Source organism: Rhipicephalus sanguineus, chromosome 3, assembly GCF_013339695.2.
Source record: "Rhipicephalus sanguineus isolate Rsan-2018 chromosome 3, BIME_Rsan_1.4, whole genome shotgun sequence".
In the NCBI taxonomy this organism is placed as follows: domain Eukaryota; kingdom Metazoa; phylum Arthropoda; class Arachnida; order Ixodida; family Ixodidae; genus Rhipicephalus; species Rhipicephalus sanguineus.
Window position 1 is genome coordinate 119646240 of NC_051178.1, and position 25552 is coordinate 119671791.

General features: G+C 49.7%; 3 protein-coding genes across 4 annotated transcripts in view; all 3 read left to right on the plus strand.

Moving 5' to 3' along the window:
- The window catches only part of LOC119387015 (cuticle protein 65), a 567739-nt gene that overhangs the window by 19412 nt on the left and 522775 nt on the right, over positions 1–25552 (plus strand). The window lies entirely within an intron of this gene.
- LOC119387016 (uncharacterized) lies at positions 3054–9592 on the plus strand. Its single transcript, XM_037654319.2, has 2 exons — positions 3054–3564; positions 7750–9592. Exons 1-2 carry the CDS (start codon positions 3556–3558, stop codon positions 9181–9183), a joined length of 1443 nt encoding a protein of 480 aa, XP_037510247.1. The 5' UTR covers positions 3054–3555; the 3' UTR covers positions 9184–9592.
- LOC119387017 (cuticle protein 64) lies at positions 19730–22328 on the plus strand. Its single transcript, XM_037654321.2, has 3 exons — positions 19730–19888; positions 21259–21507; positions 22042–22328. Exons 1-3 carry the CDS (start codon positions 19880–19882, stop codon positions 22198–22200), a joined length of 417 nt encoding a protein of 138 aa, XP_037510249.1. The 5' UTR covers positions 19730–19879; the 3' UTR covers positions 22201–22328.

Genomic DNA, 25552 nt, shown 5'->3' on the forward strand with positions numbered 1-25552 from the left:
ATGTGAATAAACGCACGTGACACGTTCCGCTACACTTGCCTCATCAACTCCCATTCGCTTCATGGTTTTTGGGCGCTAGGGAAACAAAAAAAGACCCTGTCTCCGAGCTTTCGGAAGCTGCTGAAAGTGGATGCGTCGAGCAGAATGAGCTTCGTCGACTTTACGAAAGAACACAGGCGGCCGCTTATATGTTACAAAACGGGTCACTGTGTTTTTCATCGTTTTATTTGTGTTCGCCACGGAAATCATTTCAAACATTTTTAGATAGCTCCCACGCTGCACGGCGTAGCGAAGAATTCTCGGATTTTCGGCTGAGTGTATCTTGAATAGATGGATTGACGTTTTCATAACTTACGGTGAAGTCTATGCACCATCCCCTTCAGGCGCGAATTGTGATCGACTGTCTGCAAATGCGTCAAATTTGTACAGCATATTTCTAGAGTAGTCTATGTTACATTACAAGACAGAGAATGAAGTAATACGTTGTTTTGTGCGAGTTTTAGGAATTAATTATAATTAGCGCGTAAGTGAATATCTAATTGTTCTACAGTCGGTCATGTCTTATTTTTACATAAAACGAATCAACTCGTAGGCTCAAAATACATGCGACATTTGTTTTTGTTTGTATTCATTTCGACCAAAGAAAATACTTTTTACCTTGGGCTTGGAACGAGGCACGGCTACCGAGCCGTCGAACATCCTAATGCCTTCCCCAAAGTGGTCGGATGCAGCCATACGCAGCACATTGAGGTTAAGTAAAGACATAGTGATTATGCAGAAGGCTCAATTCATCTTATGCGTAATGTATATTGCCCCTTCTTGGCCATTGGTCCAAAGTGGAAAAAACAAGTTGCGTACACATATGTGGACGTTGCGGTTCAAGGAGCTTTGGGCTATACTTGCGATAAGATATGGTAGCGTACACAGACAGAGAGAGAGAGAGAAACGTTTATTAGTAGAAGGATAAGCGATCTTCCTCGCTGGGTGGAGCCCTTAGTTCAGGTCCCATTGGCTCGCGCCACTCCACGTGCCCGCTGGATCAGCCGACATCTACTTCTGCGGTTCTGAGCTGGTCAGCGCTGTCTCCCAAAAGGAATGTGAGGTTGAAGGAATAGGAGCTAGCTCGGTGGGTGTGGACATTCCCAAATGTACCGATATACATGTGGGCTTCGCTCCACAGTAGGGTCAGTATGAGGGATATTTTGTAGGCTGAAAGAGGTGAAGGATGAAAAGACAGAGGAATGAATTAGTCTGAAGCTGCCGCCACGCAACAGCTTCCTTTCGGTTGAGTGATTTGTGTGGTTGTGGGAAGTACATCCAGCTTTGTCTGCAGCGTTGTAGCGTCTCAGTGCAGTTGAATGGCTCTATTGGTGCGTCGTCTGGGCTGGACAGGTCTTCCAATGGCACCCGGTTTGTGAACTCTCGTGATAGTGCATTGGTATGTTCATTGCTACGGAGAGAGGCGTGTCCAGGTGTCCAGGCGATACGCAGAAACGTGTACAGTTGACAACATGGACTGGCTTAACTATCGGACAGTAGAAGCTCAGCGAAGTACTGCGTTTGTATATTCTCCGATGTCGTCCATGTTTCCATGTGCGCTTTCTTTTCTCGTCGTGGCTAACCAGCCAGCCCACCAGTGCCTTAAGATATGTTTGCGTTCGGTAAGCGTATGCCACAAGGCTGCTAGAGTCATCGCTGCTCTCGTATCACCTTTGGTTGATCAATTGTGAGTTAATCAACTCGTCACTGTGTCGCGCGCGCGTGTGTGTGTATACGTGTGTTTGTCTGAGTGAGTGAGTGAGTGAGTGAGTGAGTGAGTGAGTGAGTGAGTGAGTGAGTGAGTGAGTGAGTGAGTGAGTGAGTGAGTGAGTGAGTGAGTGAGTGAGTGAGTGAGTGAGTGAGTGAGTGAGTGAGTGAGTGAGTGAGTGAGTGAGTGAGTGAGTGAGTGAGTGAGTGAGTGAGTGAGTGAGTGAGTGAGTGAGTGAGTGAGTGAGTGAGTGAGTGAGTGAGTGAGTGAGTGAGTGAGTGAGTGAGTGAGTGAGTGTTGACTATAGACGCTGGTCTTAATCGACAAAAGCATAAGACAAGGCCGAATGACTCATTATCCGGAACGCAGCTCAATCCGCTTGAGTTATCGACAGTTAATTACCTTTCAGTTTGGCCGCGCCACAAGGTCTACAGTATGCAGAGGTTAGTCTATCCCTGCGGGGTCAGCCAGCATCGGGGCACACCCGCTTAACCTTTTTCCCTGCCGTCTCCGAAATTCCCTGAACGTAACGAACGCCTTAGGCGCGATTAAAAGACGTTTCAACTTCATCAAAATCTCGTACCGCCGAATGCAGCGTTTCAATCTGGCACCTGTGAGCACAGAACGAAGACAGATTGCAAAGCGAAGGGAAAACGCCCCTTAAGTATGTATGGCCCGGTTGCGCATATGACGACTACGGGAGCGCAATAGCTGACGGTCCGCGGCGCATAACTGCCGCGCAAGGTCGTCGCCTAAATGTACGAAAGTGCCGCCGCGGGCACCACAGTGGGCGCGATATACGCGCTGTGCAGCGGGAAAAAGTGTGTCGCCGCGCAGACCGGCGCGAGGAAGAAGAAGAAGGGGCGCGAAGCGGTGGCCTGGGCAAGCGCGCGGTGCTCGCGGTGGTCCTCGTTGTGGCGGTGGTGGTGGTTATAAAAGCCGAGGAGTGGCCGACGCGTGTTCCGATTCCTCTGGCCGGGCTCGTTTGGACCGGCGCGGCTCCGCCCGGCGCCGCACTCTCTCGCCGCTGCCAGGGAACTTCTCGGCAACAGCGCGATCTCGCCCGCTCGTGCAAAGGCGCCGCGCGCTGATCGCGTACGCGTGCTTCGCCGCCGCTCGCATGCAACAGCAGCAGCGGCACCGGCGTAGCCGACGTCCTTCGCGCGACCTTCTGCGCAGAGAAAGAACTGACGTGTCTTTCGATCGAAAGAAAGGGACCCTGAGAGGATAAGGAACGACGGTTCACCGTCGGGGACGTTAGTAGTTCTTTATTTTTTTTTCTGACCGAGCTGGCGAGAAAGTTTTGAATAACCAACAGGGCCGTTTGAGAAAGGGCCGAAACCGAAAGTATGCCCACGCGCACGAACGAACGTGCGCCCACGTACACTGCGGTGGGTTTTTTTGAATGAACGACGCAACGCCGTTTCGGCGGGGAATGCTGGGAGAAAAGCCGGCTTGCGACGGGACGGTGTGGGAAAAAAACGTGGCGCTGGCGACTACGCAACGCGGGAGGCGGCTGGAGATGACCATGTGCGGCGGTGCGCTCGGCGTCGTGGTAACCGTCCTGTGAACAAAGAAGCAGGTCGTCTCTGCAGCAGTAGCAGCGCCGGGGCGGTTCCTTCGCCCGCGGGCGGCCGGCTGGCCCCGATCGGCGCTTATACTTAAAGACGGGTGGGCAGCTCAAGGGAGAGCCAGTACGCGAGAGCGCCTTGTACCGGAAGCCCCGTACGTCCGCTGCTGCTGCTGCTGCTGCTGCTGCTGCTACCGTCACCGCTTTCACCGTTGCCGCTGCCGCCACCCAGGGCGCCATGATAGCTGTGAGTCCCGCGCCTCGCCAATGTGTGCCGTAGTCGCCGCTGTGTGGACTTGCGTCACTCCGTGGCTATGGCGGAACAGTTCTTGGTGCCTTAGGCTTTGTTTTCCACGCATGTTTTCGCTGCTTTCTTTCGCGCTCTTGCGTCATCGGCAACATACGGAATCGTTCCATGCGCGTGTGACTCAATCCAAACATATGTGAAGCGGAAGCTTTGATTTACTTATCTTCTTTTTCTGTTTTCAAGTTCTCCGGTGCACTTCGGTTTATTTGCTGATAAGGAATATCTGAAAAGTGCCGAATATTCGCTAATATTTGGTTATGAACGAGCTGTAGATTATATTTGTCTGGCATCCGGAAGTAATATTTGTTGTTTTTAATTATTTACCGTCTGTGCCCTTCCGGCACTGAGGCTGCATAACCCCAGTGTTTTTCTTGATATTGCCGGCACCGAGTACTTCCGCTTTTGTCCACTTTGTGACACACTTTTACTTCGTATCCATATTTTATGGCAAGCACAAATCTATGTAGAGTCAGCGTAAGAAATTCAAGGGGTGGGTGAGCTTATGTATATTGCTTCAGCTGATAGACGGGGTTTACATTTTAAGCCCAGGCGTTATGAAAATAAAGCGCGTTCGGCCTATGTGTCATCGGTATATTTCGGAGCTAACAGGTATTTAGCTTAGCCTCCGACATAGGCATATTGAGAATTTTTCAGATACGTTGAAGATTACCTTATAATTTTCAAACACGACAACGTACCCTCCGAACCTCTAATTATTAACGTACCAAACTTGTTTCGACACTGCCTGGACTCTGTCACTGACACACTAATTACTTACTAATGACGGAACGCTTCGCTTTCTTGAGATTATGTTCGCGCTCCATGATAACCGGACCCGCAGGCAGTATGAACCACGAGGAAATAAACAATTTTTACCACTCAGCTCAGCCTACTCCAAACTATTTAAGGTTCCAATGAGGCCCAAGGCACTGCGTAGTAAGGGCCACTTCTGTTGCAGCTGCGACTAAACTGATCTCCGAATTGAGTGGTAGAACGCCTACGGCGCTTCGGTGACGGACACCGTTACGCATTTGCTACGTACTTGCCCTTGCATCGATGCTTTCAGTTTGAACTTTCATTAATGCTTGCCATTCAGTTGTCAGAAGCTGGTTCTTTACTATACCCTGCTCTGTCCCTTATCTCACCAGGGAAGACAACTATTTGTTGGCCACACGTGGGCAATATATACTTCAGCTATTCCAACGCTGTGCTAAGCGCGCGTTACTTCGCTTTTAATTAGAGATACGGATCTTCAGCTTTTATCCTGGTTGTTGAAATACGCATTAAATGCAATTATGCTACTCGTAATTAGCGCTGAATCAATTTTAGTTATCTTTCTTCACTAATTTCATAGTAAACGTCAACTTTTATCAGCTCTTTTAAGCACACCGTTCCTTTAAGCCTTGGGAAGTTCCGTAAAAGTTTATACAGTTGAAAATTTTGATAAAATATAGCTATTCAGTTTAGAGCCTCTGCAAGTGAGTAGTCAAAAAGAAGCAACGAAGTTATGCAAGCGTTATAAAACGGAGTATCCGTAGCTGGAAAGGTTGACTTGCTCTGTATGGCTGTGAAGATTGATACTTCTCGTAAATGACTGTTCCAAGACTCGCATAGATTAGGCATTTCGAGTAAACTGAGTCGCACGATTTCGTCCAATTACCCGATATGTCGAATTAGCGATCAGTGGCAAACTGAACGAATTGAAACTGTTATTGCTTGAAGCGTGCGCCGACAGACAGACGCCAAAATAAATTTCATTATACTCCCATACGTTAAATATTATACCAGATCCATTTTACTAAATTACAACATACGTAATCGTGACGAAATTACAAAGGCTCTTACTGAATCTGTTCAATTCTGTTCTAATTGGCTTTCTGTGGAAAGGTTGTATATCGCCTCGGCTACTCCATTTCCATAAGTTCTGCCACGAAAAAAAAGAAGATGACCCAAAAACAGTATTAATAAGTAAAGAAAAAATATATAGCAAACAAAAGCAAGTAAAAAATAACATGGCAAAGGGCAGTTCGCTTGAAGGAGTTCACTTTGCAATATAACGTTCATACACACACACACATTTCTGTCCAAGTTGTAACCACAGTATACGAGCTAATACATTACTTCGTATATAGCTCATAACTGCACATGGCTGCTCACCGCAAGCGCTTATCTAATCCAGTATCCACTGAGAAGTCTTATAGGAAGACGTTCGCCTTTTGCCGTAGATGCTTCTCAGGCCACGGTCCAAGTAACTTTTGTAAGGTGAGGGGGAGTGTCCACGCTTGCCAATTTTTCTCTTTTTTCTTTCATTAACATTTTCTTTTGAATCTGACAATTTTATTGGATCGTAAATGCATAAAGTTCTAAATGCAATGTACGCTCCCGACATTTCCTAGATTAAGACATTTTTATTGCCTACGGAAAAATATTAATCATAATTGCTTCAGCATATCTTGGCAAAGAACATTATTATATGCATTTCCCATGCACGCGCCGCGTGAGTTAGACCGGCCCTCGAAGCTATAGTATACATAAAACAACTGACGCATTTGTTCTCCGGCGTTTACAGACAGGGATAAAATTTTTTTAGGCAACTCAGTCGAAAGACTGAGATTGAATCACGACAACGATGCTGCTGTAACAGCGGCTACAGCCAACATTATCGATCATTAGCCAATAGTAGTCAACAATTGTCAACATCTAGCCACCGCTAACCAACACAGACAAAATTATCCAGTGCTCGTATTATACGAGTAAATACCGTAGTTAACTTCGGTCAAAGTTATTACTATCTTCGTCGTCGTGATCTTCACGGACGTGGTCATACCCGAAACACAGAAAAGCGCTTGCAAGAGCACCACAAACACCTGGCGTTCAAAAACAGATACGAAGTCCGAGATATCAGCTTCGTGCACACCTCGGCTCGTATTCACAGAAAGCTCTTACGCTAGAATTGTTCGTAAGAGCAAAATGAGTCAGCCAATCCTGATGCTGAACATATTGTTACGAGGCACTGTGCATGAGCTCGCCGTTGAAGACCACATTGCGACGAAAAGAGAAATAAAGTGGCAAATATTACAGCGAAGCTGTAATAAGGTGTCGTGATATTTGGTTTTGCAAGGCGTCGTAATATCTGCACGGCGAAGCCAAAATTCCCCCATCCTACGTACGTAAAGACTCATAGCGCATATGTGCCACAGAAGCTGGGCAAGCCCCACTACTCACCACTGGTCCACGAAAAATAAAGAAGAGCAGGCGCGAATGCGGAGCGAGTGCAAAAATAACAAAAGAGAAATACAGGCGCGCCATTGGCTGCGCCGTCAGTGACGGCGTTCTCTCCGTCCTCATTAAGAAACACAAAGACTTTAATGAACCGTCGGAATTGACCCAGTGATAAACACCGAGCAGCATCGCTGGTTGGCCGTCTGCACGGATGGCTTGGGCAGTGATATATTAATGTACTCGCTCCTGTCGCTCCTGTGTACTCGTGATCCCCGTGACAATATCATTTTCGAAGTCTGCTGACCTATGGTAAAGTACACTTACGAACGGAAAAGTTTGCGAATTCGACCCCTGGGGAACGCCGATAGGTGTGTGCGCGTATGTTGCTTGTATCTTCTCTCCTACTTGATTCCTTCGTTCTTTTATCTGTCCCTTCTCCCATCCTCCAGTGTAGGGTAGCAAACCGGGTGCAACCATGTTGACCTCCCTGCCTTTCCTTTGCCTTTCTCTCTACCTTATACTCTCACGAGGAATAAGGATGCTCGACTTTGGAATCTTGGAACAGCAAAGGAAACCGCATCACTTTTCTTCGAATACGGTTTTCCGCTTCACCGACGATAGCAAAATGCTGCACCACCTGCAGCTGCCTAAGGCGCGTTAAAAGCACTGTACATGAGTGTTCACCTATTCCATCCACCAATGGAATACGGCCACCGCGGTCAGGAATTGAACCCGCAAGGCCATACCCTGTAAGGCAAAGCTGTATCCACTGAGCCAACGCAGACGAGTCCCGATGAAGGATTAGGCGATATTTAGGTTTTGTTCACATTACTGCATATTGAGGTCGCCACAACATCAGGATGTATTCCCGCTTGACACGTGACTCCTTTTTCGATGTTGCAGTTCCTGAGTGTCATTCTCCTCGCGTCTCTCGGACCACACGTCCGAGCCGGAGATGCTTCCCACAGCAGTTCCGGTGGCTCTTCAGGATCCGGGGCAACCGTCTACAAGATGGCACAAGGAATTGGGCCCGGCCAGAACCACGGTCAACCAGTCAAGGTACCCGCTTCAGTGTTCGCCTCCGGTCCCGGAGCAGCCGCCGCGCAAGCGGGTGGCCAGGGGCCGGTTGGCTACCCTGGCGCCGGGGCCCACGGCGCACCCGGCGTGCACTTTAGCGCCGGTGCCCATCCTGCCGCCGGCGGTGCCAATTATGGCTTCGTTCCTGGCTATGGCCCGGCTGCTGCTGGAGGGCCAGGAGCAGGTGCAGGTGGCTACCCTAGAACATTCCTTCCTCAAGCGCACGCTGGTGCCGCAGGTGGCGACCACCAACAGCTCGCAGCCATCGGAGGACCTTCCTACGGTGCTGGAGCGCCCGGCTACGGTGCCGCAGCGCAGCTGTACGGCAGCGCTGCGCCGGGCTACGGCGGCGGAGCTCCGGGCTACGGCGGCGGAGCAACGGGCTATGGAGGCGGAGCAACGGGCTTTGGTGGCGGAGGAACGGGCTATGGTGGCGGAGGACCGGGCTACGGCGGCGGAGGACCGGGCTACGGCGGCGGAGGACCGGGCTACGGGGCTGGAGGAACTGTGTCAGCCTACCAAGCGGGACACGTAGGTCAGGGGGCGGCGCTCGGTGCAGCGGGCTTGGCGGGATACGGCGGAGCTCACGGAGGTTCGACGGGTGTGCAAGTGGCTGGACCTCAGGCGTACGGACCGATCGGCCAAGGCTACGGCGGTGGTCGACACGTGGCCTCTCCTGGTGCAGCATTTGGTAACGTGGCAGCTGCTCAAGGAGGGCACGCTGCCGGTGGTCCCGCTGGACACGCCGTCTATGCCCTTCCCCTGTCCGCCGCTGGTGGTCATGCGCACGGAGGCGCGCTTCCAGCTGGAGCATATCATGCCGGCGGTGAAGGCGCGTACCTAGGCGCGGCTGGAGGTCACGCTGGTGGTCTACCCGCTGGTCTCGGAGCTCGCGGTGGGCCCGTCGTCCAGTTTGCCGGTGCACCGATCGGCCAGTACCCTCTCGGTCAAGGTGCTGGTCAAGCCGGTGTTCCCCTGCATGCCCTCGGCTACGGCGGTGGCCATGGTGGGGGCTACGGTGGTCAAGCGGCCGGATTCACCGGGCCAACGCTGGTCGCTGGTCCAGGAGGAGCAGCTGGTCAAGGGTATGGCGGCCCTGTAGCCGTGGCTCCCGGACACCCCGGTCACGCTGCCGGCGGTCTGCCTCACCATCTAGCCGGAGGTGCCGGTGGAGCCGTTGCCCAGCACGGCGGCGCCACTGGACAGGCCGGTCTCGGAGTCACGTACGGAGGGAAAGGGAAACAGAAGTCATCAAGATGAACACGAAATCCATCTTTTAGCGTCGTTTTGAAGAAAACATCGCGCGGGAAGCGCGAAAAAGAGAGAGTCGGAAATTGTGTGTTATATGTATAGTACATGCCAACCCGCGCTCTTTCGAACGCCACTTGAGCAGCTGAATGCCAGTCCGAATTCTCATTTCCGTTTCTTTTCCTCCTAAGTTTAGTTCTGTAATTATTCATTTCTTCTCACAAATCTTTGTTCGTCCGGTCGATTAAAGCGAGATAATGAAATGCCAGTATGCTCTAGTATACCCTGTACAGCGAAAGAGAAACTGTGTATTCTTGTCAACAGAGTTTGCCAATAGAGTGTCCTATGCATGGTCGCCTCCATCTCGTTCGGTGCCACCATCAATCCAGTGGCCTCCATTAAACACATTACTGAGACCCAATTGACAGTTGTTGTTTCTTTTTTTTTCTGTTTTCCGCAACCCACACTGTCTTGCCTCGCATCGCGGGGACATCGCAAGCACGAAGTGAGCGTGTGTTACTCAAACAATCGGCTCACGCGAAAACGCGTGAGCCCTGCCATCATCAATAAACGAAAATCGCGCGCTTGTACACGCACGCGCGATGCATGAGCCGCAGCGGCCTGCCGCTCCTTACATGCCTAAGGCCCCGCCAGCCGGACCGAGTAAACGAGCGTGTATCGGAAAGGAAGAGAGAGTGCGCGAGAAAGAGACCCTTCGGATCACTCAATAATGTCATGTGTGCACGAAGTGCACGATCCTAATGCATCCGCGAGTTTATCACCAAGGCGCGCTTGCATATCGACGAAGCCAGCAAACGGGCGAACAAACTGGGACGGCGATCGTGCATGCCTGCCTCCATTGTCCCCGGTTTTGAACTTGAAGCCAAACAACTGACGGCCTAGGCTTCGGCTCGATGCACGCGCCCTTCCGGCCAAGTGGGACGCACGATCGGTTGTGGGGCGTCGTGAAAGGAGTACGCAATGAACTTTTCTCCCCGACAAATCGTCGCCGAACTCTCGCGCACCAGTGCACTCCTTTTCATCCGGGTCCCTAAAGGTTGCGGTGGTCGTGCGCGTGCACCAACAGCCCGAGGCATCTACGGGGCTTTCCCTTCAGCCTTGCAGGATCCGACACGATGGCTTGCACATATCCGCAGACATTGTGGCCTCGGGGAAGGAAAAGAAAAAAGCTAGGAAAGAAAGAGAGAACAGCGCTCGATGTGTAACGACTTCGCGATAATGTTTGTCGACAGCGTCTAAGCTATAGCAAGAACACGCGGCAGCGCCTTCGGGCTGTAGAACGCGGTCAACACGACAAGGCGCACTCGCTTGAGAACTCTCACGGACGCGTTTTGTCCGATGCGACTGAGAGTGACCGGCAAGCGGAAGAGACGATACGGCGGTGTTTTCGTTAATGTGTTTTTCCGAATGACCCCAAGTTGCTCGCGAGTGACCAGTGGAACTGCGGCTCTTATATAAATTGAAAAAGAGAAACCACATGGCAGAAACTTGCGGCAGGTCAGGTACGCTTCCCTCAGGTATAATTTACAGTGGCCGCGAGGCATTAAGCAATTCAAGTATGTTTACTCTGCAGCACACACAAAAAAAGAAAACACGCGCAGCCTGCTTTCAACTAGGGGATAGCGCGATAACTCTGTAGAGTTCGCTTTAAGCAAACTATAGTGGGTATTCCTTTCAATAAGCCGTGATCTCGCTCGAGTGACCTTCATGACGGCGCCCACGGTCACATAACTTCTTTCCACAAAATTCGATCAATACGAAATTTACGAAGAGTGAAGTCCCATTCTGCCCTGTAAATATCGTTACGTGCTACTTTCGTTAAAACTAGGCGATAAATTATTCTCATCGTCCAGTTACACAGAAAAAGCAAGGCATGCGCGACTAACAGTGTTAATAAAACGCCTAGTTAGTATCGGATCTTTACAACGAGTTTTGTTTCAGAAGTACACACTACTCCAATAGTCAGCTGTTAATGAACTCTTTCACTGGCATCGCTTGTGACACCTTTCATTGGCGTAGCCATGGGGTGGGATGTGACCCCCTCCCCCTGCTCCGAATACTTAAATTTTGCATGTATATATATATATATATATATATATATATATATATATATATACGCACACATACAAATACACGCACGAACATACATAAAGGTTGGTTGAACACCTCCCACCCCCAAAAATATTCCTGGCTTTGTCACTGGCAAAATTAATAGTCTCTGATTTTTATGATGATTTCGTTTATTTTACCGACAGGGCATTTCGGCATTACAAATCTTTTCACACATGTCCTTTAAATTTGTGTATACATATACCCGCGCAAGCAGGACTATTCGACACCAACAGTTGGAAGGCTAATACCATAGGCATGCACAGGATTCTTCAATATAGGGCAGGCCAAGCTTGACCGCAGAGGACCCCCCCCCTCCCTTCTTGTTGGTCGCGTCCGAAGGAAAACAATCTTCGCAATGGATGCAGGAATTAAAGATATAGCGATGACGTTCTTCTCACAACTGCTTGCATTTGGTAGCCGGCCCTCTGCAGGTAAAGGCGGGAAGTAAAGAGTTCTTGGAACGCAACACCAGAGATCCTCGGCCGCCATCATAGTCGAAAACTTACGTGGCCATAACCCTGCACTTTCAACAATGACGGGTCAGCTCCGAATGAGTGGAGTTATGGGGCAGAGTCCCCCCCCGCCCCCGTTAGATGATCAGGGAGGGCGGCTACCCCCCCCCCCCCGCCCCTCTGCGGACTCCTATGGTTAATACCCAGTGAACATGGACGGTAAGAACACAAATATTAGTAGAAATGAGGAAAAATATGTTGATGAATCAATGCGCGCAATAGAGAGAGAGAGAGAGAGCCATTTATTGAAAGGCAGGAAATTTAGCTGGTTTAATAGAAATCGCTCACAAGCTACTCTGCGTGGGGAAGGGACGTGTGCAGAGAAAGACAGAGCAGAGAGGCATAATGAATATTTTAAGATGTTAAAAGAGGAAAGAAATTAAATATCAAGCATTGAATTTTCTGGCTTTTCGGTGACGACGTGCGGTGTTACAGTCATTCAGTCGTCCTACAATGAAGTGACAAATTTCGCTGCACGAAAGGCGAATAAGGGTGACAGGCAAGGTGGAACCAAAGTCTGTCGAGCTGACCGATATTGTCCAAGCACGTAAATAGAAAGTTCATCGCACGCCTCTGGTGCGTGAGGCAGGCTAAAAGCCTAAGACGCAGTCAATTGATAAAGCTCTCTGCGTGACTGAAAGCGTGCAATGTTCATAGAGCGCGCGTCCATCGGCGTACGCTCGACACTCAAGCAGAATACGTTGCACGGTTTAGATTGAGCAACAGTTTTTGCAGTGTAGACTTGTCGCTTGACCGAAACGGTGCCGCAAGCCGTTTCCATAGCCAGTGTTTAGACGAATCCGACGATATAGAGCTTCCAGATGGCATAGCATTATATGAGTAGCCCAATTGTTTCTTCTAAATAAAAAGAATAAAATTAAATACGCTCAATAAGGGAAGCTAAGGATATGTCTGCGGGCGCATGATTTCTATACCTATTCGGGGACAACTTTCGACGTTTGATCACTTAGCCTACTAAGCTAATATGTACTCGAAATCATTCAGCGTCAAATTCGAAAGCCATATGAATAAAAGCGGCCCGCAAACTACTTAGTACGCTCCCATTGTGACCCTTTAAATTTCTAATCATATTTCTCTAGTAGTTTAATTAATGCGCTCTACTCTCTATATAACCTGGAACTGATGAGAGAGTTACAAATGGGCATCATCCAGTGAATATACTGCAATCTTATAGATGCATGTTGCACCTCGTGTCCCTCCATGCCAGGACTCAGTGTAGTCTTCAGGCTAACACTCGACCACCACAGCAAATCTCGTGGACCGCTTCATCTTCAAATTACGTACTGAATGAGATGTAACTGTCATGCTCACATTGTGTTTCGCAAACCGCGTTTATATTTGTGTTTTGAGGATAATGGGCAGAGAGGGTTGCGGAGGACTACCGTGTGTAGCAACCTCCCCCTATCTCTATCCCTTTGCCCCTTTAAAATAAAGTTTTTACCTACCTACGTACCTTTGTTACACGGGCAAGCTTGACTTGATTGAACTGAACGACGGCCTTACTCGCTCTACCATGGTTACTGGCAACCGTAATCCACCGCAGTTACACGGGCTATCCTGTGCACAGATAATGACTCAATTAACCGCGTGTCATGTGATTATGCGTGTATGGTTTTGACAACGAATCATTATTCCGCAAAATATTGTTATGTCCGAAAAATTGTATGTCTGAGCAATGCAGCTGTAATAAGTGAGAGCTTGAAAGGTCCGCGAGGCCACGCACTCGTGTGATGCAATTTCCTCCGCCTTGCCCGTTTGCGTAGTGTGGGTTTTCGTAAGTATAGGTTGCCATGCTCGGTCAGCGGTCAACGTCGGTTAGCGTTCCAACGTACCACCGCTTGGGCAGTCGTGTAACTGCGCCAACCGCGTGTAGCGACAACCATGTGGTTGCGTTAACTGTGGTTAAGCTTGGTCGCGTAATAGAAGTGTTTATTACTGTTATTCGCATAATATCTATCTATCTATCTATCTATCTATCTATCTATCTATCTATCTATCTATCTCTCTATCTATCTATCTATCTATCTATCTATCTATCTATCTATCTATCTATCTATCTATCTATCTATCTATCTATCTATCTATCTATCTATCTATCTATCTATCTATCTATCTATCTATCTATGGTTACTTGCTTTGACAACTTCACTGCTGCTTTCTTTCTAGAACACATGGTACTATTACGTGTTGTGCCTGCTGTATGGTACAGACAGAACTTCATTGGGTTCGACACCGCCTCAGGGCAAAGCTGCTATATCTTATAGTTACTTATTGCGGCAACCATACTGCCCCCCCCCCCCGCTTTCTTTTGCAGCAACTGTATGGTACTGTTACTTGTTTCGGCAACTACATAATTATACTATGCCTATTTTCTTTCTGCGCCGACTGTCTTTCGTTACGCTTTCATGCTGTTAAACACATAAACACACACACACACACACACGCACACACACACGCACACACACACGCACACACACACACGCGCGCGCGCGCGCGAGCGTGCATTTTTTTTGGAGACCTAGTCGAAGAATGCCAACGCAATAAAAAAAAGCGGCCACATAGTTCAGGGTAACCAACCGGGCTGTGCCTGATGAGCCTCTCTGCGTTTCGGCTCCTCTTAAAATATTCTATTTCCAGGATTACATGCATAAATATTTCATTTCCTTCCTCGCCGCGAATGCTCTAGAGAAACGCCTCCCTCGGGAGGTCGTATTAGAAGCAGACTCTCCGCCATATATTCCGCAACGAACGCGGCTCGACCTAATGAACACGACACGAACAGTCCCCTTTCTTTTATCAAGGAAAGATGAATGACGCCTACCGTAAAAAGAAGAAAAAAAAAGAAGAGAGAAATACTGAGGGAGGTGGCAACGTTAAAAAGTAAGGGTTAAACGGTCTGGCCAACGTCGAGTTTCGCAACTTCACCCGCGATTTGAAAAGGGGCAGTCGACCCAACAAAGGGAACAGAAAAAGAAAGAAAGAAAGACTCGTGAGTTACGGCTCTCGATAAATACAGTGATGCACCCCTTTGGTATACTATACTCTTTTTTTCTCGTCATTTTTTTTTTGTGTGTGTGAAAGTACTCCCTTCCAGCAAGCGCCCTTAGATTTCCAAGAGCGTTGTCTCTAACTGTGTGCTTATAGCTTGCTGCCGATTACTACACCGTAGCCGTATGAACTGCAATACAACGGAGCCAGAACAGAAGACTAATGCCCTCAAGACTCGGGGGCCTCCTTTATAAAACACCCAAGAATCAATCATTCAAAGCTTATCATCTTTCGCTTGGCCTGAGAGAATGTGCTCGGCTTCTTTCCAAACACGCGGCCTCTTCACTCGCCTACAGTTTTTGCCTCTATTCACTTTCCATCTGCTCATTCGTTTAATTATTCTTTCTTTCTTTCTTTCTTTCTTTCTTTCTTTCTTTCTTTCTTTCTTTCTTTCTTTCTTTCTTTCTTTCTTTCTTTCTTTCTTTCTTTCTATCAACCGCTTTCACGACAGACAGGAATCGATACCACAGAGCGTATAAATAATATTAACGATACCGCCGCTTAATGGGCAAGCGAATCTTTGCAACGCGCAATGCATTTACGTGTCACCACGCCCGATAACAGTGACTCGGAGGACACATTTCTGGTGTCCTTTATTATTTTTTTACTTTATGAAAGGAGAAGTCTGTTACCGATCGAACGACGTGTACGGACGGCATACGTTTGCCGCACGGATACGAAAGATTCGGGCAGAGCCTGTGGTATCACCATCCAAAGCTTGCCGCGATAAAACATGCATGCGCTTTGATATCGACGGCGACGGACCAATCTCGCTCGCTGCTTCTTTGGGCGCTAAGGAGAATGTCCATCTCTCTAAGTGGCGCCTGGGGGCGCTCCGCAGGCGGCGGTAGAAAAGAAAGAATATACGTTAGAAACGCTGACGTCAACGTGCCTCGCTCGTAGGCACCCGCTGTCTGTTAATTTTATTAGCGATGCGTCTCTTTGTCGACCTAGTAGCAGTTCGAGAACGTACGCGTATGGGCCTCGCTTAGTCCGGGCGAATAGCGTGAAAAATGAATGACCGATGTTAAGTGAGCATTCGGGTCGAAGAGAACATATATTCAATGAATAAATGTAGGTTGCTAGGTCATCTGCCTCTTGAGGATAACAAAAATTTGTGTGGTACCTTAGCAGTCATTCAATTTTAATGCATGCGCACGAAAATAGATGACTAAGGGAACACGTGTAAGTACGTGGTCATGCTTTATCTTTAACTCTGGTGCGCACTCTATTTTAGCGGCCCTTCTGAGCGACGTGATGCGCGCGCTCCCACGATCTCCAGCGTTGATGACATTTCATTCCGCATTTTATAAATTTTCCTGCGTTTGTTTGTATATGTGCACGTATATAATACACACATGCAAAATTTAAAGAATTGGGAAGGGGGGGGGGGGCGTACCCTCTGGTTACGCCACTGGCACGTACAGCTCCTCTGAACCGGTATCGACTCGTAAAAAGCCATTACACAGCGAGCACGCCCGGATGCTCGCCAGCATTTTTTCTGCGGTTTGGACTTGTAGAATATTCGTTTGTCGTCACAATTCCTTTACTATAGGGTTTGTCCAGCGTACTCTACAACACGTGAGCAGGGTGGTGAGCCTGGAAAATGAAGAGATAGTAGAAGCAACTTTGGCTTGACCGTGTGTCAGAGCCCGTTCCTGCAAACCACTCAATCTCGTGACAGCGGTGATACGGATCTCACTGCAAACTTCAGTAGTCCGCCTTAGAATCGCAATACAGTTGAAAGTCTATTTAAGGAAGTGATGACCGCGCTCGAATTATTTCGCTGAATCGGGAAGTTCGTAATATCGAGGAAGGGATTTTCGGTCCTTCGAAATAAAGATATTCTAACGTAGCGACATCCGAAAGCTACCGCGGCATTTTAATTTCCACTCACACACGCCTGCGCCCGCATGGAACCTCCAAAATCCGGGCGATAAAGGCGAGGTAGACAGCCACGTGAAGCTATGGCAAGCTGTCGATATGCAAAGACGAGGAGAACGAATGCAGCGATTGTGCGAGCCGGCAGGGCAAGGAAGTTGCAAAGAGACGGCCAGTGCAATCTGTCGCATGAAGCATTAAAATAACGAAAGCAACCACTGTGTTCCTGTGGGAGCATTCACAGGGAGAACAACGCGCCACCGCCCCTAGCGCCATTTGGTACGTAAAAGCGCTGCCGACTGATTAGTTGTTCCGTGCATGGGTGCGCCGTGCAGCCTCGTCAAAACAAAACTAGGGTCATGACTAGGGCGGCTAGATGTTTTAACGCGGTAGCGTTACCGTTACAGCACACATCCGAAGGAAAACCCGTCTGCGCCACAATTAGAAAGAAATTACTGCATCTTTTACTCATTTATTTCCGGAAAACTTCGTTAAATCGGGTTTAGTGTCATGATGGCCTCGTTAATTCGAACTGATGAAAACATTGAACCCTACGCGGGTACCTGCCGGGTAAGGTAAGTTTCTTCGTTAGATCGAGAAATTCGTAAAATTGGGTTTCCTTAGATCGAGCTTTAACTGCATATGGTTCATTGGTAAGACAAGCGGTTGATGGGCGCAGTCAACAGCACCTCTGCGAGCTCAACTTTCGATCCGTTCGTGTTGCACTGCAGTGTGGAAGAAATCGAACTTCATGGGACGACCACCGGTGCACCAGACGAGTTGTCTCTCAGTAGAAAAATCACCAGTTCGGGCAACACCGATAAAAATGCAGTAGAGCGCTCTGTTTCGAAGCAACGTGCATCAAATTGATCTCTTTTTTTTTTTTTGAATTCCTGGCACAACAAGATGTTGCGGAGGGTTGCCAGAGGCACCACAATGCTGTCTCTCTATATGGGTATACTTACGGGTGTGACGCCCAGTGTAATGAGGGCACAGTAGTTGGTCACAGGCACGTAAGCAAGGGGGGGGGGGGGGGGGGCGCCCCCCTTCCCGAAATTTGTCCAGCCTTCTATATTCCCGGGCAACTTTTTTTCTTTTTCCCATGGAAACACTTTCTTTCGAAGAATTAAGCCTTGCCCCCCCCCCTCCCCGAAAAAAAAAAACACCTGCCTACGTGCCTGGTTGGCCACAATAGCGACACATACAGTGCACTGGCGATGAAGGTGGAATCGAACGCAGAGCGAGTGCCGCGTGTAAATTACGCGTGCGTTGACTGCTGCGAGCATTCACACGAAATTGTTTGGGGCAGGCAATGGGGATTTCTGCGATAATTAATACATATTAATCGGAAGGCTGACACAAAGTGAAACGTCTGAAGCAGGCGCTCTTTGTCTTCAGTGTTGAATAGACATGCATGCGTTACATGCATGCGTTACATGCATGCGTTACATGCATGCGTTCGGCAACACTCTTAACCCTTAGCGAAAAAAAGCTCCCCCACCGAAAATAATGTGTTTTTACAAGACCAACATCAAGCCGTTGGTCGCAGTTCTTATTCAGAAAAAAAGAAAGCGAGAGAGAGAGCATTAGTATCGTGATGTCTCAAATGAGCGCATCGTGGAATTTCAATGATTCCCGGGACGTAGCAGAGCAATCGGTAACGAAAGTGCCGATAAAGCAGCGCGTTTCGTATTGCAGTTCAGCAAAGTGTATCCTACTCCATCCCCATTTTTAAGGCCTCATGCAGCACGACAATGGCACCTACTGGCTTATCGAGCGCTAAGTCGTGGTTCCAAAAACGATTGCTTCATACACGAGGTGACTTCTCAGCAAGGTTATATCTATCGTCATGACATCAAATTATGTACGGACATTCTGCCTGAGTCTACGAGTAAAAGTACATGTATGCACCATGCAATAATATAGGCCCAGGATATGTTCATAGACAAGCCTTTCGGTGTTCCAAATAAGCAGGTAATTTCAAACATTCGAGTTTCACATAAAGTTTCTATGATCCACAAACCACCTTTTCATCTAGCTGACGAAATGTTGGAGATCCTTGCGTCAACCGGCGTTACACGCTGCGACCTCCGGCGCGGTTGCTTCGACCTCACTCAACCGCACCCTTCGATCTCAGTTAATCGCACCCGTTTGGAAATCAAGCCATGAGTATACACGAGAGAGCATGAGAGTACATGTACGTGACATGACATTTACAAGTACATGAGAGACCTGGGCCTGAGCACCCGTAGGTTTTCGTTCATAAGGGCATGGACCGGCCGCCTTCGCTAATGATGACTCGCTTCCCGAATCCGCTCGTACAAGCAGTTCCACAGCACTTTTTGTGAACACGAGCCCGTCCGCGCGTCGCTTTTGTCACCGCAAGTTCGTGCATCCCGAAGCGTCCTTCACAAGGTCCCGCCAGCGGTAACGCCCGACCGGTCGGCGTACTTCCCTTTACTACTACAAACCCTCCGTGTACTTTGACTTGGAACGAATCCATTTAACCTGAACCAGGAAACGAATGGGGGAGTTGGACGGGTGTCTCTGAGACAATGTAAGTACAGAGACATGCATTGCATTTCGAGGCTGCAATAAAACAAAAGAGAAAAGAAAGATCGCCGCGGAAGGCGCCGCGGCCTTCCCAAGGACCGCCGCTCGCGCGACACCACGCGCCGGGCAAGCGTGTCAAGAACGAGCGTTACCTAATCGGGCGATATATCCGACGCTGCCGGGGAAGGCTATAGCCGCCCCAGGCTAGCTATCCGCCCGTGCACGCACACCGGCGCGCCATCGAAAGCGAACGGCGCCGGAGCACTCACTATCTGATGAACGGGAACCCAACGGGAGCGCTGAGCGGCTAGCAGCACACGCCCAGCTCTCGCACGCATTCCGCGGTCAAGCGGCGAGGGCCTCCTGCGCCACTGCGGAGCGTGGACAGCAGGCAGCCTCGTAGGTCGCACCGGCGGCCTCTCCACATGCAGCTGGCCAGCGAGAACCAACTTCACCCTTGCCTGTCTCTCGCCTTCGACGTCATTGTTCGGGCCACTATTTAAGCGGCCGGCGGTCACCGGTGAAGTCGCAGTCTTCTGACAATCAGCAGCAGCATCACCATGAACGCCGTAAGTAAAGCCGCGAACAGTCGTGCCTCGGCTCGCCTCAAAACGCGACCGCTCCGCTCCCTCTCTTGAGGGCCTCCGCCGTGAAAGCGGCTTGCACACCACCGGACTCCATAAGGAGGGACTGTGGGAACGACCGACGGGCCTAAACGTTTTTCCCTTCCGCGTTCCAGTGACAAGCCCCGTTGGAGGTTTATACCGTGGAGCGAACCGTTTCATCTTCGAAGGAGATGCTGGATAACTCCGTATAGCTCCTTGTCTCATCATATTATCGTTTAGTCCACGAAGGGACCGCGCTCTTGCAGGAATGGCAGCGCTATCCGCTAACGCAATTGACGCTTACAAAAGCCGCCTCGAAAGAGTAAAGAACCGTTCTGCCAGCATCGCAAAAGCAATAAGAGAGATGGGGAAGGCAACAGGCGGAAATAATACGCGGCACAGGAAACTCATTTGGCGCGTTCGTAACGAGCGAAACAAAAATGGCAGCCGTGTTTTAGCATGTGCGACTTGTTATATTCCTCCCGTCCTTTATTATTTTATCGCTTGCTCTCGTCGTATTGGAGCATCAGCTTTTCCTCGACTGCTTCCGCTGTCGCATACATCCTCGATGACGCTAAGTGGCGCGCCCGCCGTCACCGTTGTTGTCATATAATTACCGCCTCGCAACGATCATGTTTGAGAGCGTGCCCGCGCTTCCGTTTTGCGGACTCGCCGCTGCGCTTTCGCTCGTTCTTTTGTTCTTTCTTTTTTCTTTCCATTCCGGGCTCTCGTTCGTGCCGCGTGTTTGCACGTTCGTCGCGTGGAGAAACAAGATTAGTCTCGAAATCAGGACGCATCGGTCGTTTTCACGCAGGGGAGCCGACTGACTCCCTCCGTGGCCCCCCTTCGAGAACGCGTTTTTCTTTATCTTCTGACGCCGCAGTGCGACCTCTTTCTTCTGTCACGTGCAGAGAGGCAAATGCGCACCGCTTGCAATCGATGACACCGAAAGCGCAAATAACGTGCCGATGACACAGTGGGTGTTTGTCGCTTGCGAAGCGAGACAGCGGGCGTAATTCGAACGCAAAGAAGAGCAGAGAGGGAAAGCGGCTGCAGGACAGCTAGGAAGGAAAGAGATCTGAAAACGCAGTGTCGTACGATTAAAGGCATCCAGTTTACCGAATGTACCGACAGTCGCGTAGCCGCGCGTACTTCGTTGTAATGTACGGCGTCACATCCGCATCTCGCTACAACAATAGCTTTAGTTTCGTAGTTGACGCGCCTTCTGTCTCATCTACGAGACCCGATCTCTGGTAAAGCACTCTTTTAAATGAGAGCTCGTATGAAGACGATGAACGGATGAATGAAAGGATTCGTTTGTCTCTCTCTCCTAGCTCACCGCCGTCCTCGTCCTCGCTGTCGCCTACACCGCCAACGCCGGTGGCTTCGGCCTCGGCTATGGTGGCTATGGCGGATATGGCGGATACGGCTATGGCGGATACGGACACGGAGGCTACGCCCCCGTGGCTGTTCACGCTGCCCCCGTCGCTGTCGCTGGCCATGTCGCCAAGGCTGTCGTGCCCGCCCAGGTCACCAGCGCTGTCACCTACAGGAGCGACGTCTACGCCCCTCGTCTCGCTAAGGTGAGAATACAGCTCGTAGAGTGGGAATCAAGAGCTGATACTTCAGGATTCAGAGCTAGATCATCCCCTAAAGCTATGACAATAGAATGAATATGTTGGTTATTAGAGTAATACCTATGAATCCCGTGGTTGAAGTGTCCTGCTAAACCCTGTACCTGAACCATGTATCTAAACCCTGTATGCACATAACCCTGTACATAACCCTGTATGCTCATAAACCCTATATCTGAATGCTGTATGTATATAAAGAAATGTTGATGGTACATGAAACTGTTCACGAAAGGAGACTGTAACAGAGAAGTATAATGGGAGGGTTGATGCGAGGAAAATGACAAATCGCACTCCCAGCTGACGACTTTCGTGCGTTCTGAGACGCCTTTAGTCTCAAAGACTTTTGCATATATGTTTGTGCCTATAGCACGCAGTACCTGTTTGTAATTGGTGTGAAAAGTACGGGCCCCACTCCTTGACCTGCGAGCTCACTCAGCGTGAACGATCTGTTACAGGGCATGCTCGTATTCATTTGTGTCGCAGGTCGTCGCTGCTCCGGTCGCCGTCGCCGCCCCCGTCGCTGTCGGCTACGGACACGGCTATGGTGGATACGGTGGCTACGGACTCGGTCTCGGCTACGGTTACGGCCACGGCTACGGACTCGGTCTCGGATACGGTTTCGCCGGCAAGCACTACGGTTAAGCGCCCTAGTCCCCAATTTTAGACCTCTACAACAAGTTCAAGCGCATGACTCTAGGCGACCTGTACTGCCCGCGGGTTCAATAAACATATCGGGCGTATCACCATCACGCCCTTGGGCACAGAGCAAAGGGTGCGGTTGTCGTTTATTTTTCTGCGGCGAAAAACGAGTGTCCCAGCCAACGTCCTTAGCAACTGGAGCGTCTGACGAACAGATTGTACATGCAAAAGCAACACCTCATAAGGCCCTTTTACTGAAGGAAATGTCTTGGGAGCCTGGCCTCACAGCTCATCAGCTCAGAGAGTCACATGTACACGAGTCCTCCTTCAGTTCTTGAAGGCAACAGAACTAAGCGACCACCTGTGATATGCTGCACTGTGTGTGGTGAAATGTGTTCACTGATGTTTTCTTTTCTTTTTTTTCTCTCTCTCTCTTTTACCCCTTATTCCCCTCCAGGCCCGTAGCCACGGGAGGGGGGCCTAGGCGCCCGGGCCAACACCCCCCCCCCCGAAATTTTGGTGAAGTAGGTGTTTTAACAAAAATAAATAATGAAAACAGGTGTTTTTCTCCAATAGTCAAAGTTTTCAGCAAGTGCCCCCCCCCCCCCCCACGAAAAAAATTCCTGGCTACGGGCCTGCTCCCCTCCAATGTGTAAGGGTAGCAAAGTGCACGTAGTCGTGTTAACCTCCCTGGCTTTCTTGTATTCTTTCTTTCCCTCTCTCTCTCTCTCTCTCGCTCATGAGGCCCACTCAGGACGTCAGAAACGTCCCGACATGGTGAGGCCTCATGTACTACGTGGGCAGTAAAGAACATTAGTATGCATACACACTAAACACGATATCGTATACGGTGCTAGACGGTCCATGTCGACCTAAATCACGACAAAGATCTATTCCGTATGACGTCCTTGGAAGATATATGACGTTCAAAGCTAATGTATATTCACAAACAAACAATTAGACGGACATTCTACTTCGAAGCTGCTCGCAGCGAAGGACGAGAAAAACGAGGCCAACCGATTGACCAGCACCTCGAAGGCCGCATTTTCGGACCACGCCCTATGGCCACCGTGCCAGAAGGAACGGCAGAACGCAGATTTCGCTCCACCGGTGCGAGATCATTTCCGTGCCATACATTCCCGTAACACGTCCAGTTATCAGCGAATGCGGATAGAGACCTTGTTCGCGGATAACGTGCACTCGTGGAAAGTACGTGGGCGTGGCCTCGGGAAGGGCTTGAGCAATGACTGCAGGCGGTACTGCGAGCAGTCTGACTTCCATGAAGAAAAAAAGTATGGTTAATTAAAGGCGTGACCCACGATAAACATCGGTTGGAAACGTTACGTCGGACAAAAGAACGCGAGGAAATATTCATGATAAGCCGAATAATATTTCACACTCTCTCGCTATTATTCCGGTAAAGAACTGCAGTGGGTCACTGGGTGGTTAAACCAAAACTACAACCCAGGAGTCAAAAGAATAGTCGCTGCGAATTGCGTCTCACGTTCGCATTCACGTGGCCTTGCATACAGTCGCCTCATAACGTGGCACGTACACACGCCCAACGCCTACAACCCATTTGACATATACGATGAAACTTAGTGGACCGCGGAGAGTGACGCCATGGCAAAACTCATTTTTGTACGATAGAAGCTGTATAGATGCGTCGGTCCAAAACCGATTTCTGCCAGTCAGAAACGACAAGCGGAGCACGCAGTAATTGAACATAATTCGAATCCATTTTAAGTTACCCCGCGCATCACGTCGTCACAAACCGCACAATGTGTCTAAATTTCGCGTAGGCTCGTTTCCGTGCTAAGTAAAACTGCGGACTTCAATGGCTTCTCTTTTGTTGTGAGCGATATTGCCGCATCCGTTGGCAAACTTTGACAGACCGTATCGGCTATTTATGCGGGCTGACCGAGACTCGACGCGCTTGGTACTGTGCAGCGAGGCGGTTTCTCCGCTGAAATACGCGAAATTTCATCATCGGGAAGGGCTTCAACGCTGAAACCGTCCATAAGTTGGCTCCTCGCAAAACCTAGCCGCGTCTTTGTCCGCGTGGAACCATACATAGACCAGTCGCGCTGTCGGTATGACGCAATATCGCGGTGACTGCGTCCCAAACCGCAGCTTGCGCCATCCTTGATGCATTGCGGTAGACAGACGGCGCGTCGTGATATGGCCCAAAGGCTTTTCCCGTACGAGCCACCCGAAGAGAGCGCGCGGATTTAATTTTCCGCCATCCTATTAATCTGGCGCGGCGCAACCACGTCCGCGGTAGAAGAGTAATCCCCGAGGTTGACAAAAGGGGGGGGGGGGGGCTATCGTGAGCGCGCATGGCATGGCCCGAAGTCGAGCGAGGCGCAACTCCGCCTTCGCCATCTTTCTTCCTTCGGTTGCGACCGAGAACAAGTACAGAGGACGACTGGGGAGCCATCGAATCACGAAAGTATAGAACGCACGCGAGGCGCGTGGCTTCTTCGTCGCTCAAAGCCACATTCGCGGGGGAGCCAGTGGGAAGAACGAAACCGAAACAAAGCGCGCAAGAAGAAAAGAAACGTGAACAATGAAAGGCCGTTTCCTTTCTCCCGCGGCAGAGTAAGAGAGGCTTATAGATGTTTCGGTCATCAGTTATGGTCATCAATCGCACGCGAGGAAAAACTGCTAGGCAATAGGGAAGCGCTGTTGGAAAAGAAAGGAGCAACGAATGTGCGTGTGGGTGGAGAGAGAAGTTAGGGAGAGAGAGAGAGAAAAAGGGAGGGGGGGTTCGCTTGATCGTTGTGGGTATAGCGATAACAAATTAAAAGCACTTAAGGAAGATCTACGACGCGCCAGAAAGCAAAGAGCGCAAAAAAAGGGTCCACGGAAAAACGGCCACGCATCGAACGGCCGGAAAGATACTCGCAGTCCAATGACGCACGTCTCCCGTATATTGCAAATAGCATTGCGCGCCAGAGCCCTCCACTCCCCTTCTCGTTTCTCCCACAAGGGGGCGGCCCCGCCGAGAGAACGTTATAGGTCACTATGCGAGTGCGATCGCGCAAGCGCAAGCGAGATGCAGGGGCGGTTCCCGGAAGGAACGAGAGTTTCGGCTTCGGCAGAGATCAGCAGCGCTGGGGCCTGTGCGTTCTTTTACGACGTTTTAAAAAAAACAAAAACAATTAGACCGACTGCGGACAAAACGAGATAACGAGCTCGCTTATTTGATTCGCGTGGTATATAGAAGGGAATGGGAACCACTATGCTGCGCCGGGATGTACGTTAGTTACAGACATTAAACGGGTGTACGTATCGATTCGTGGATGGAGACGTCTCTTCACATTTTCCCCATTTGTTGCGGACATTTGTGCGA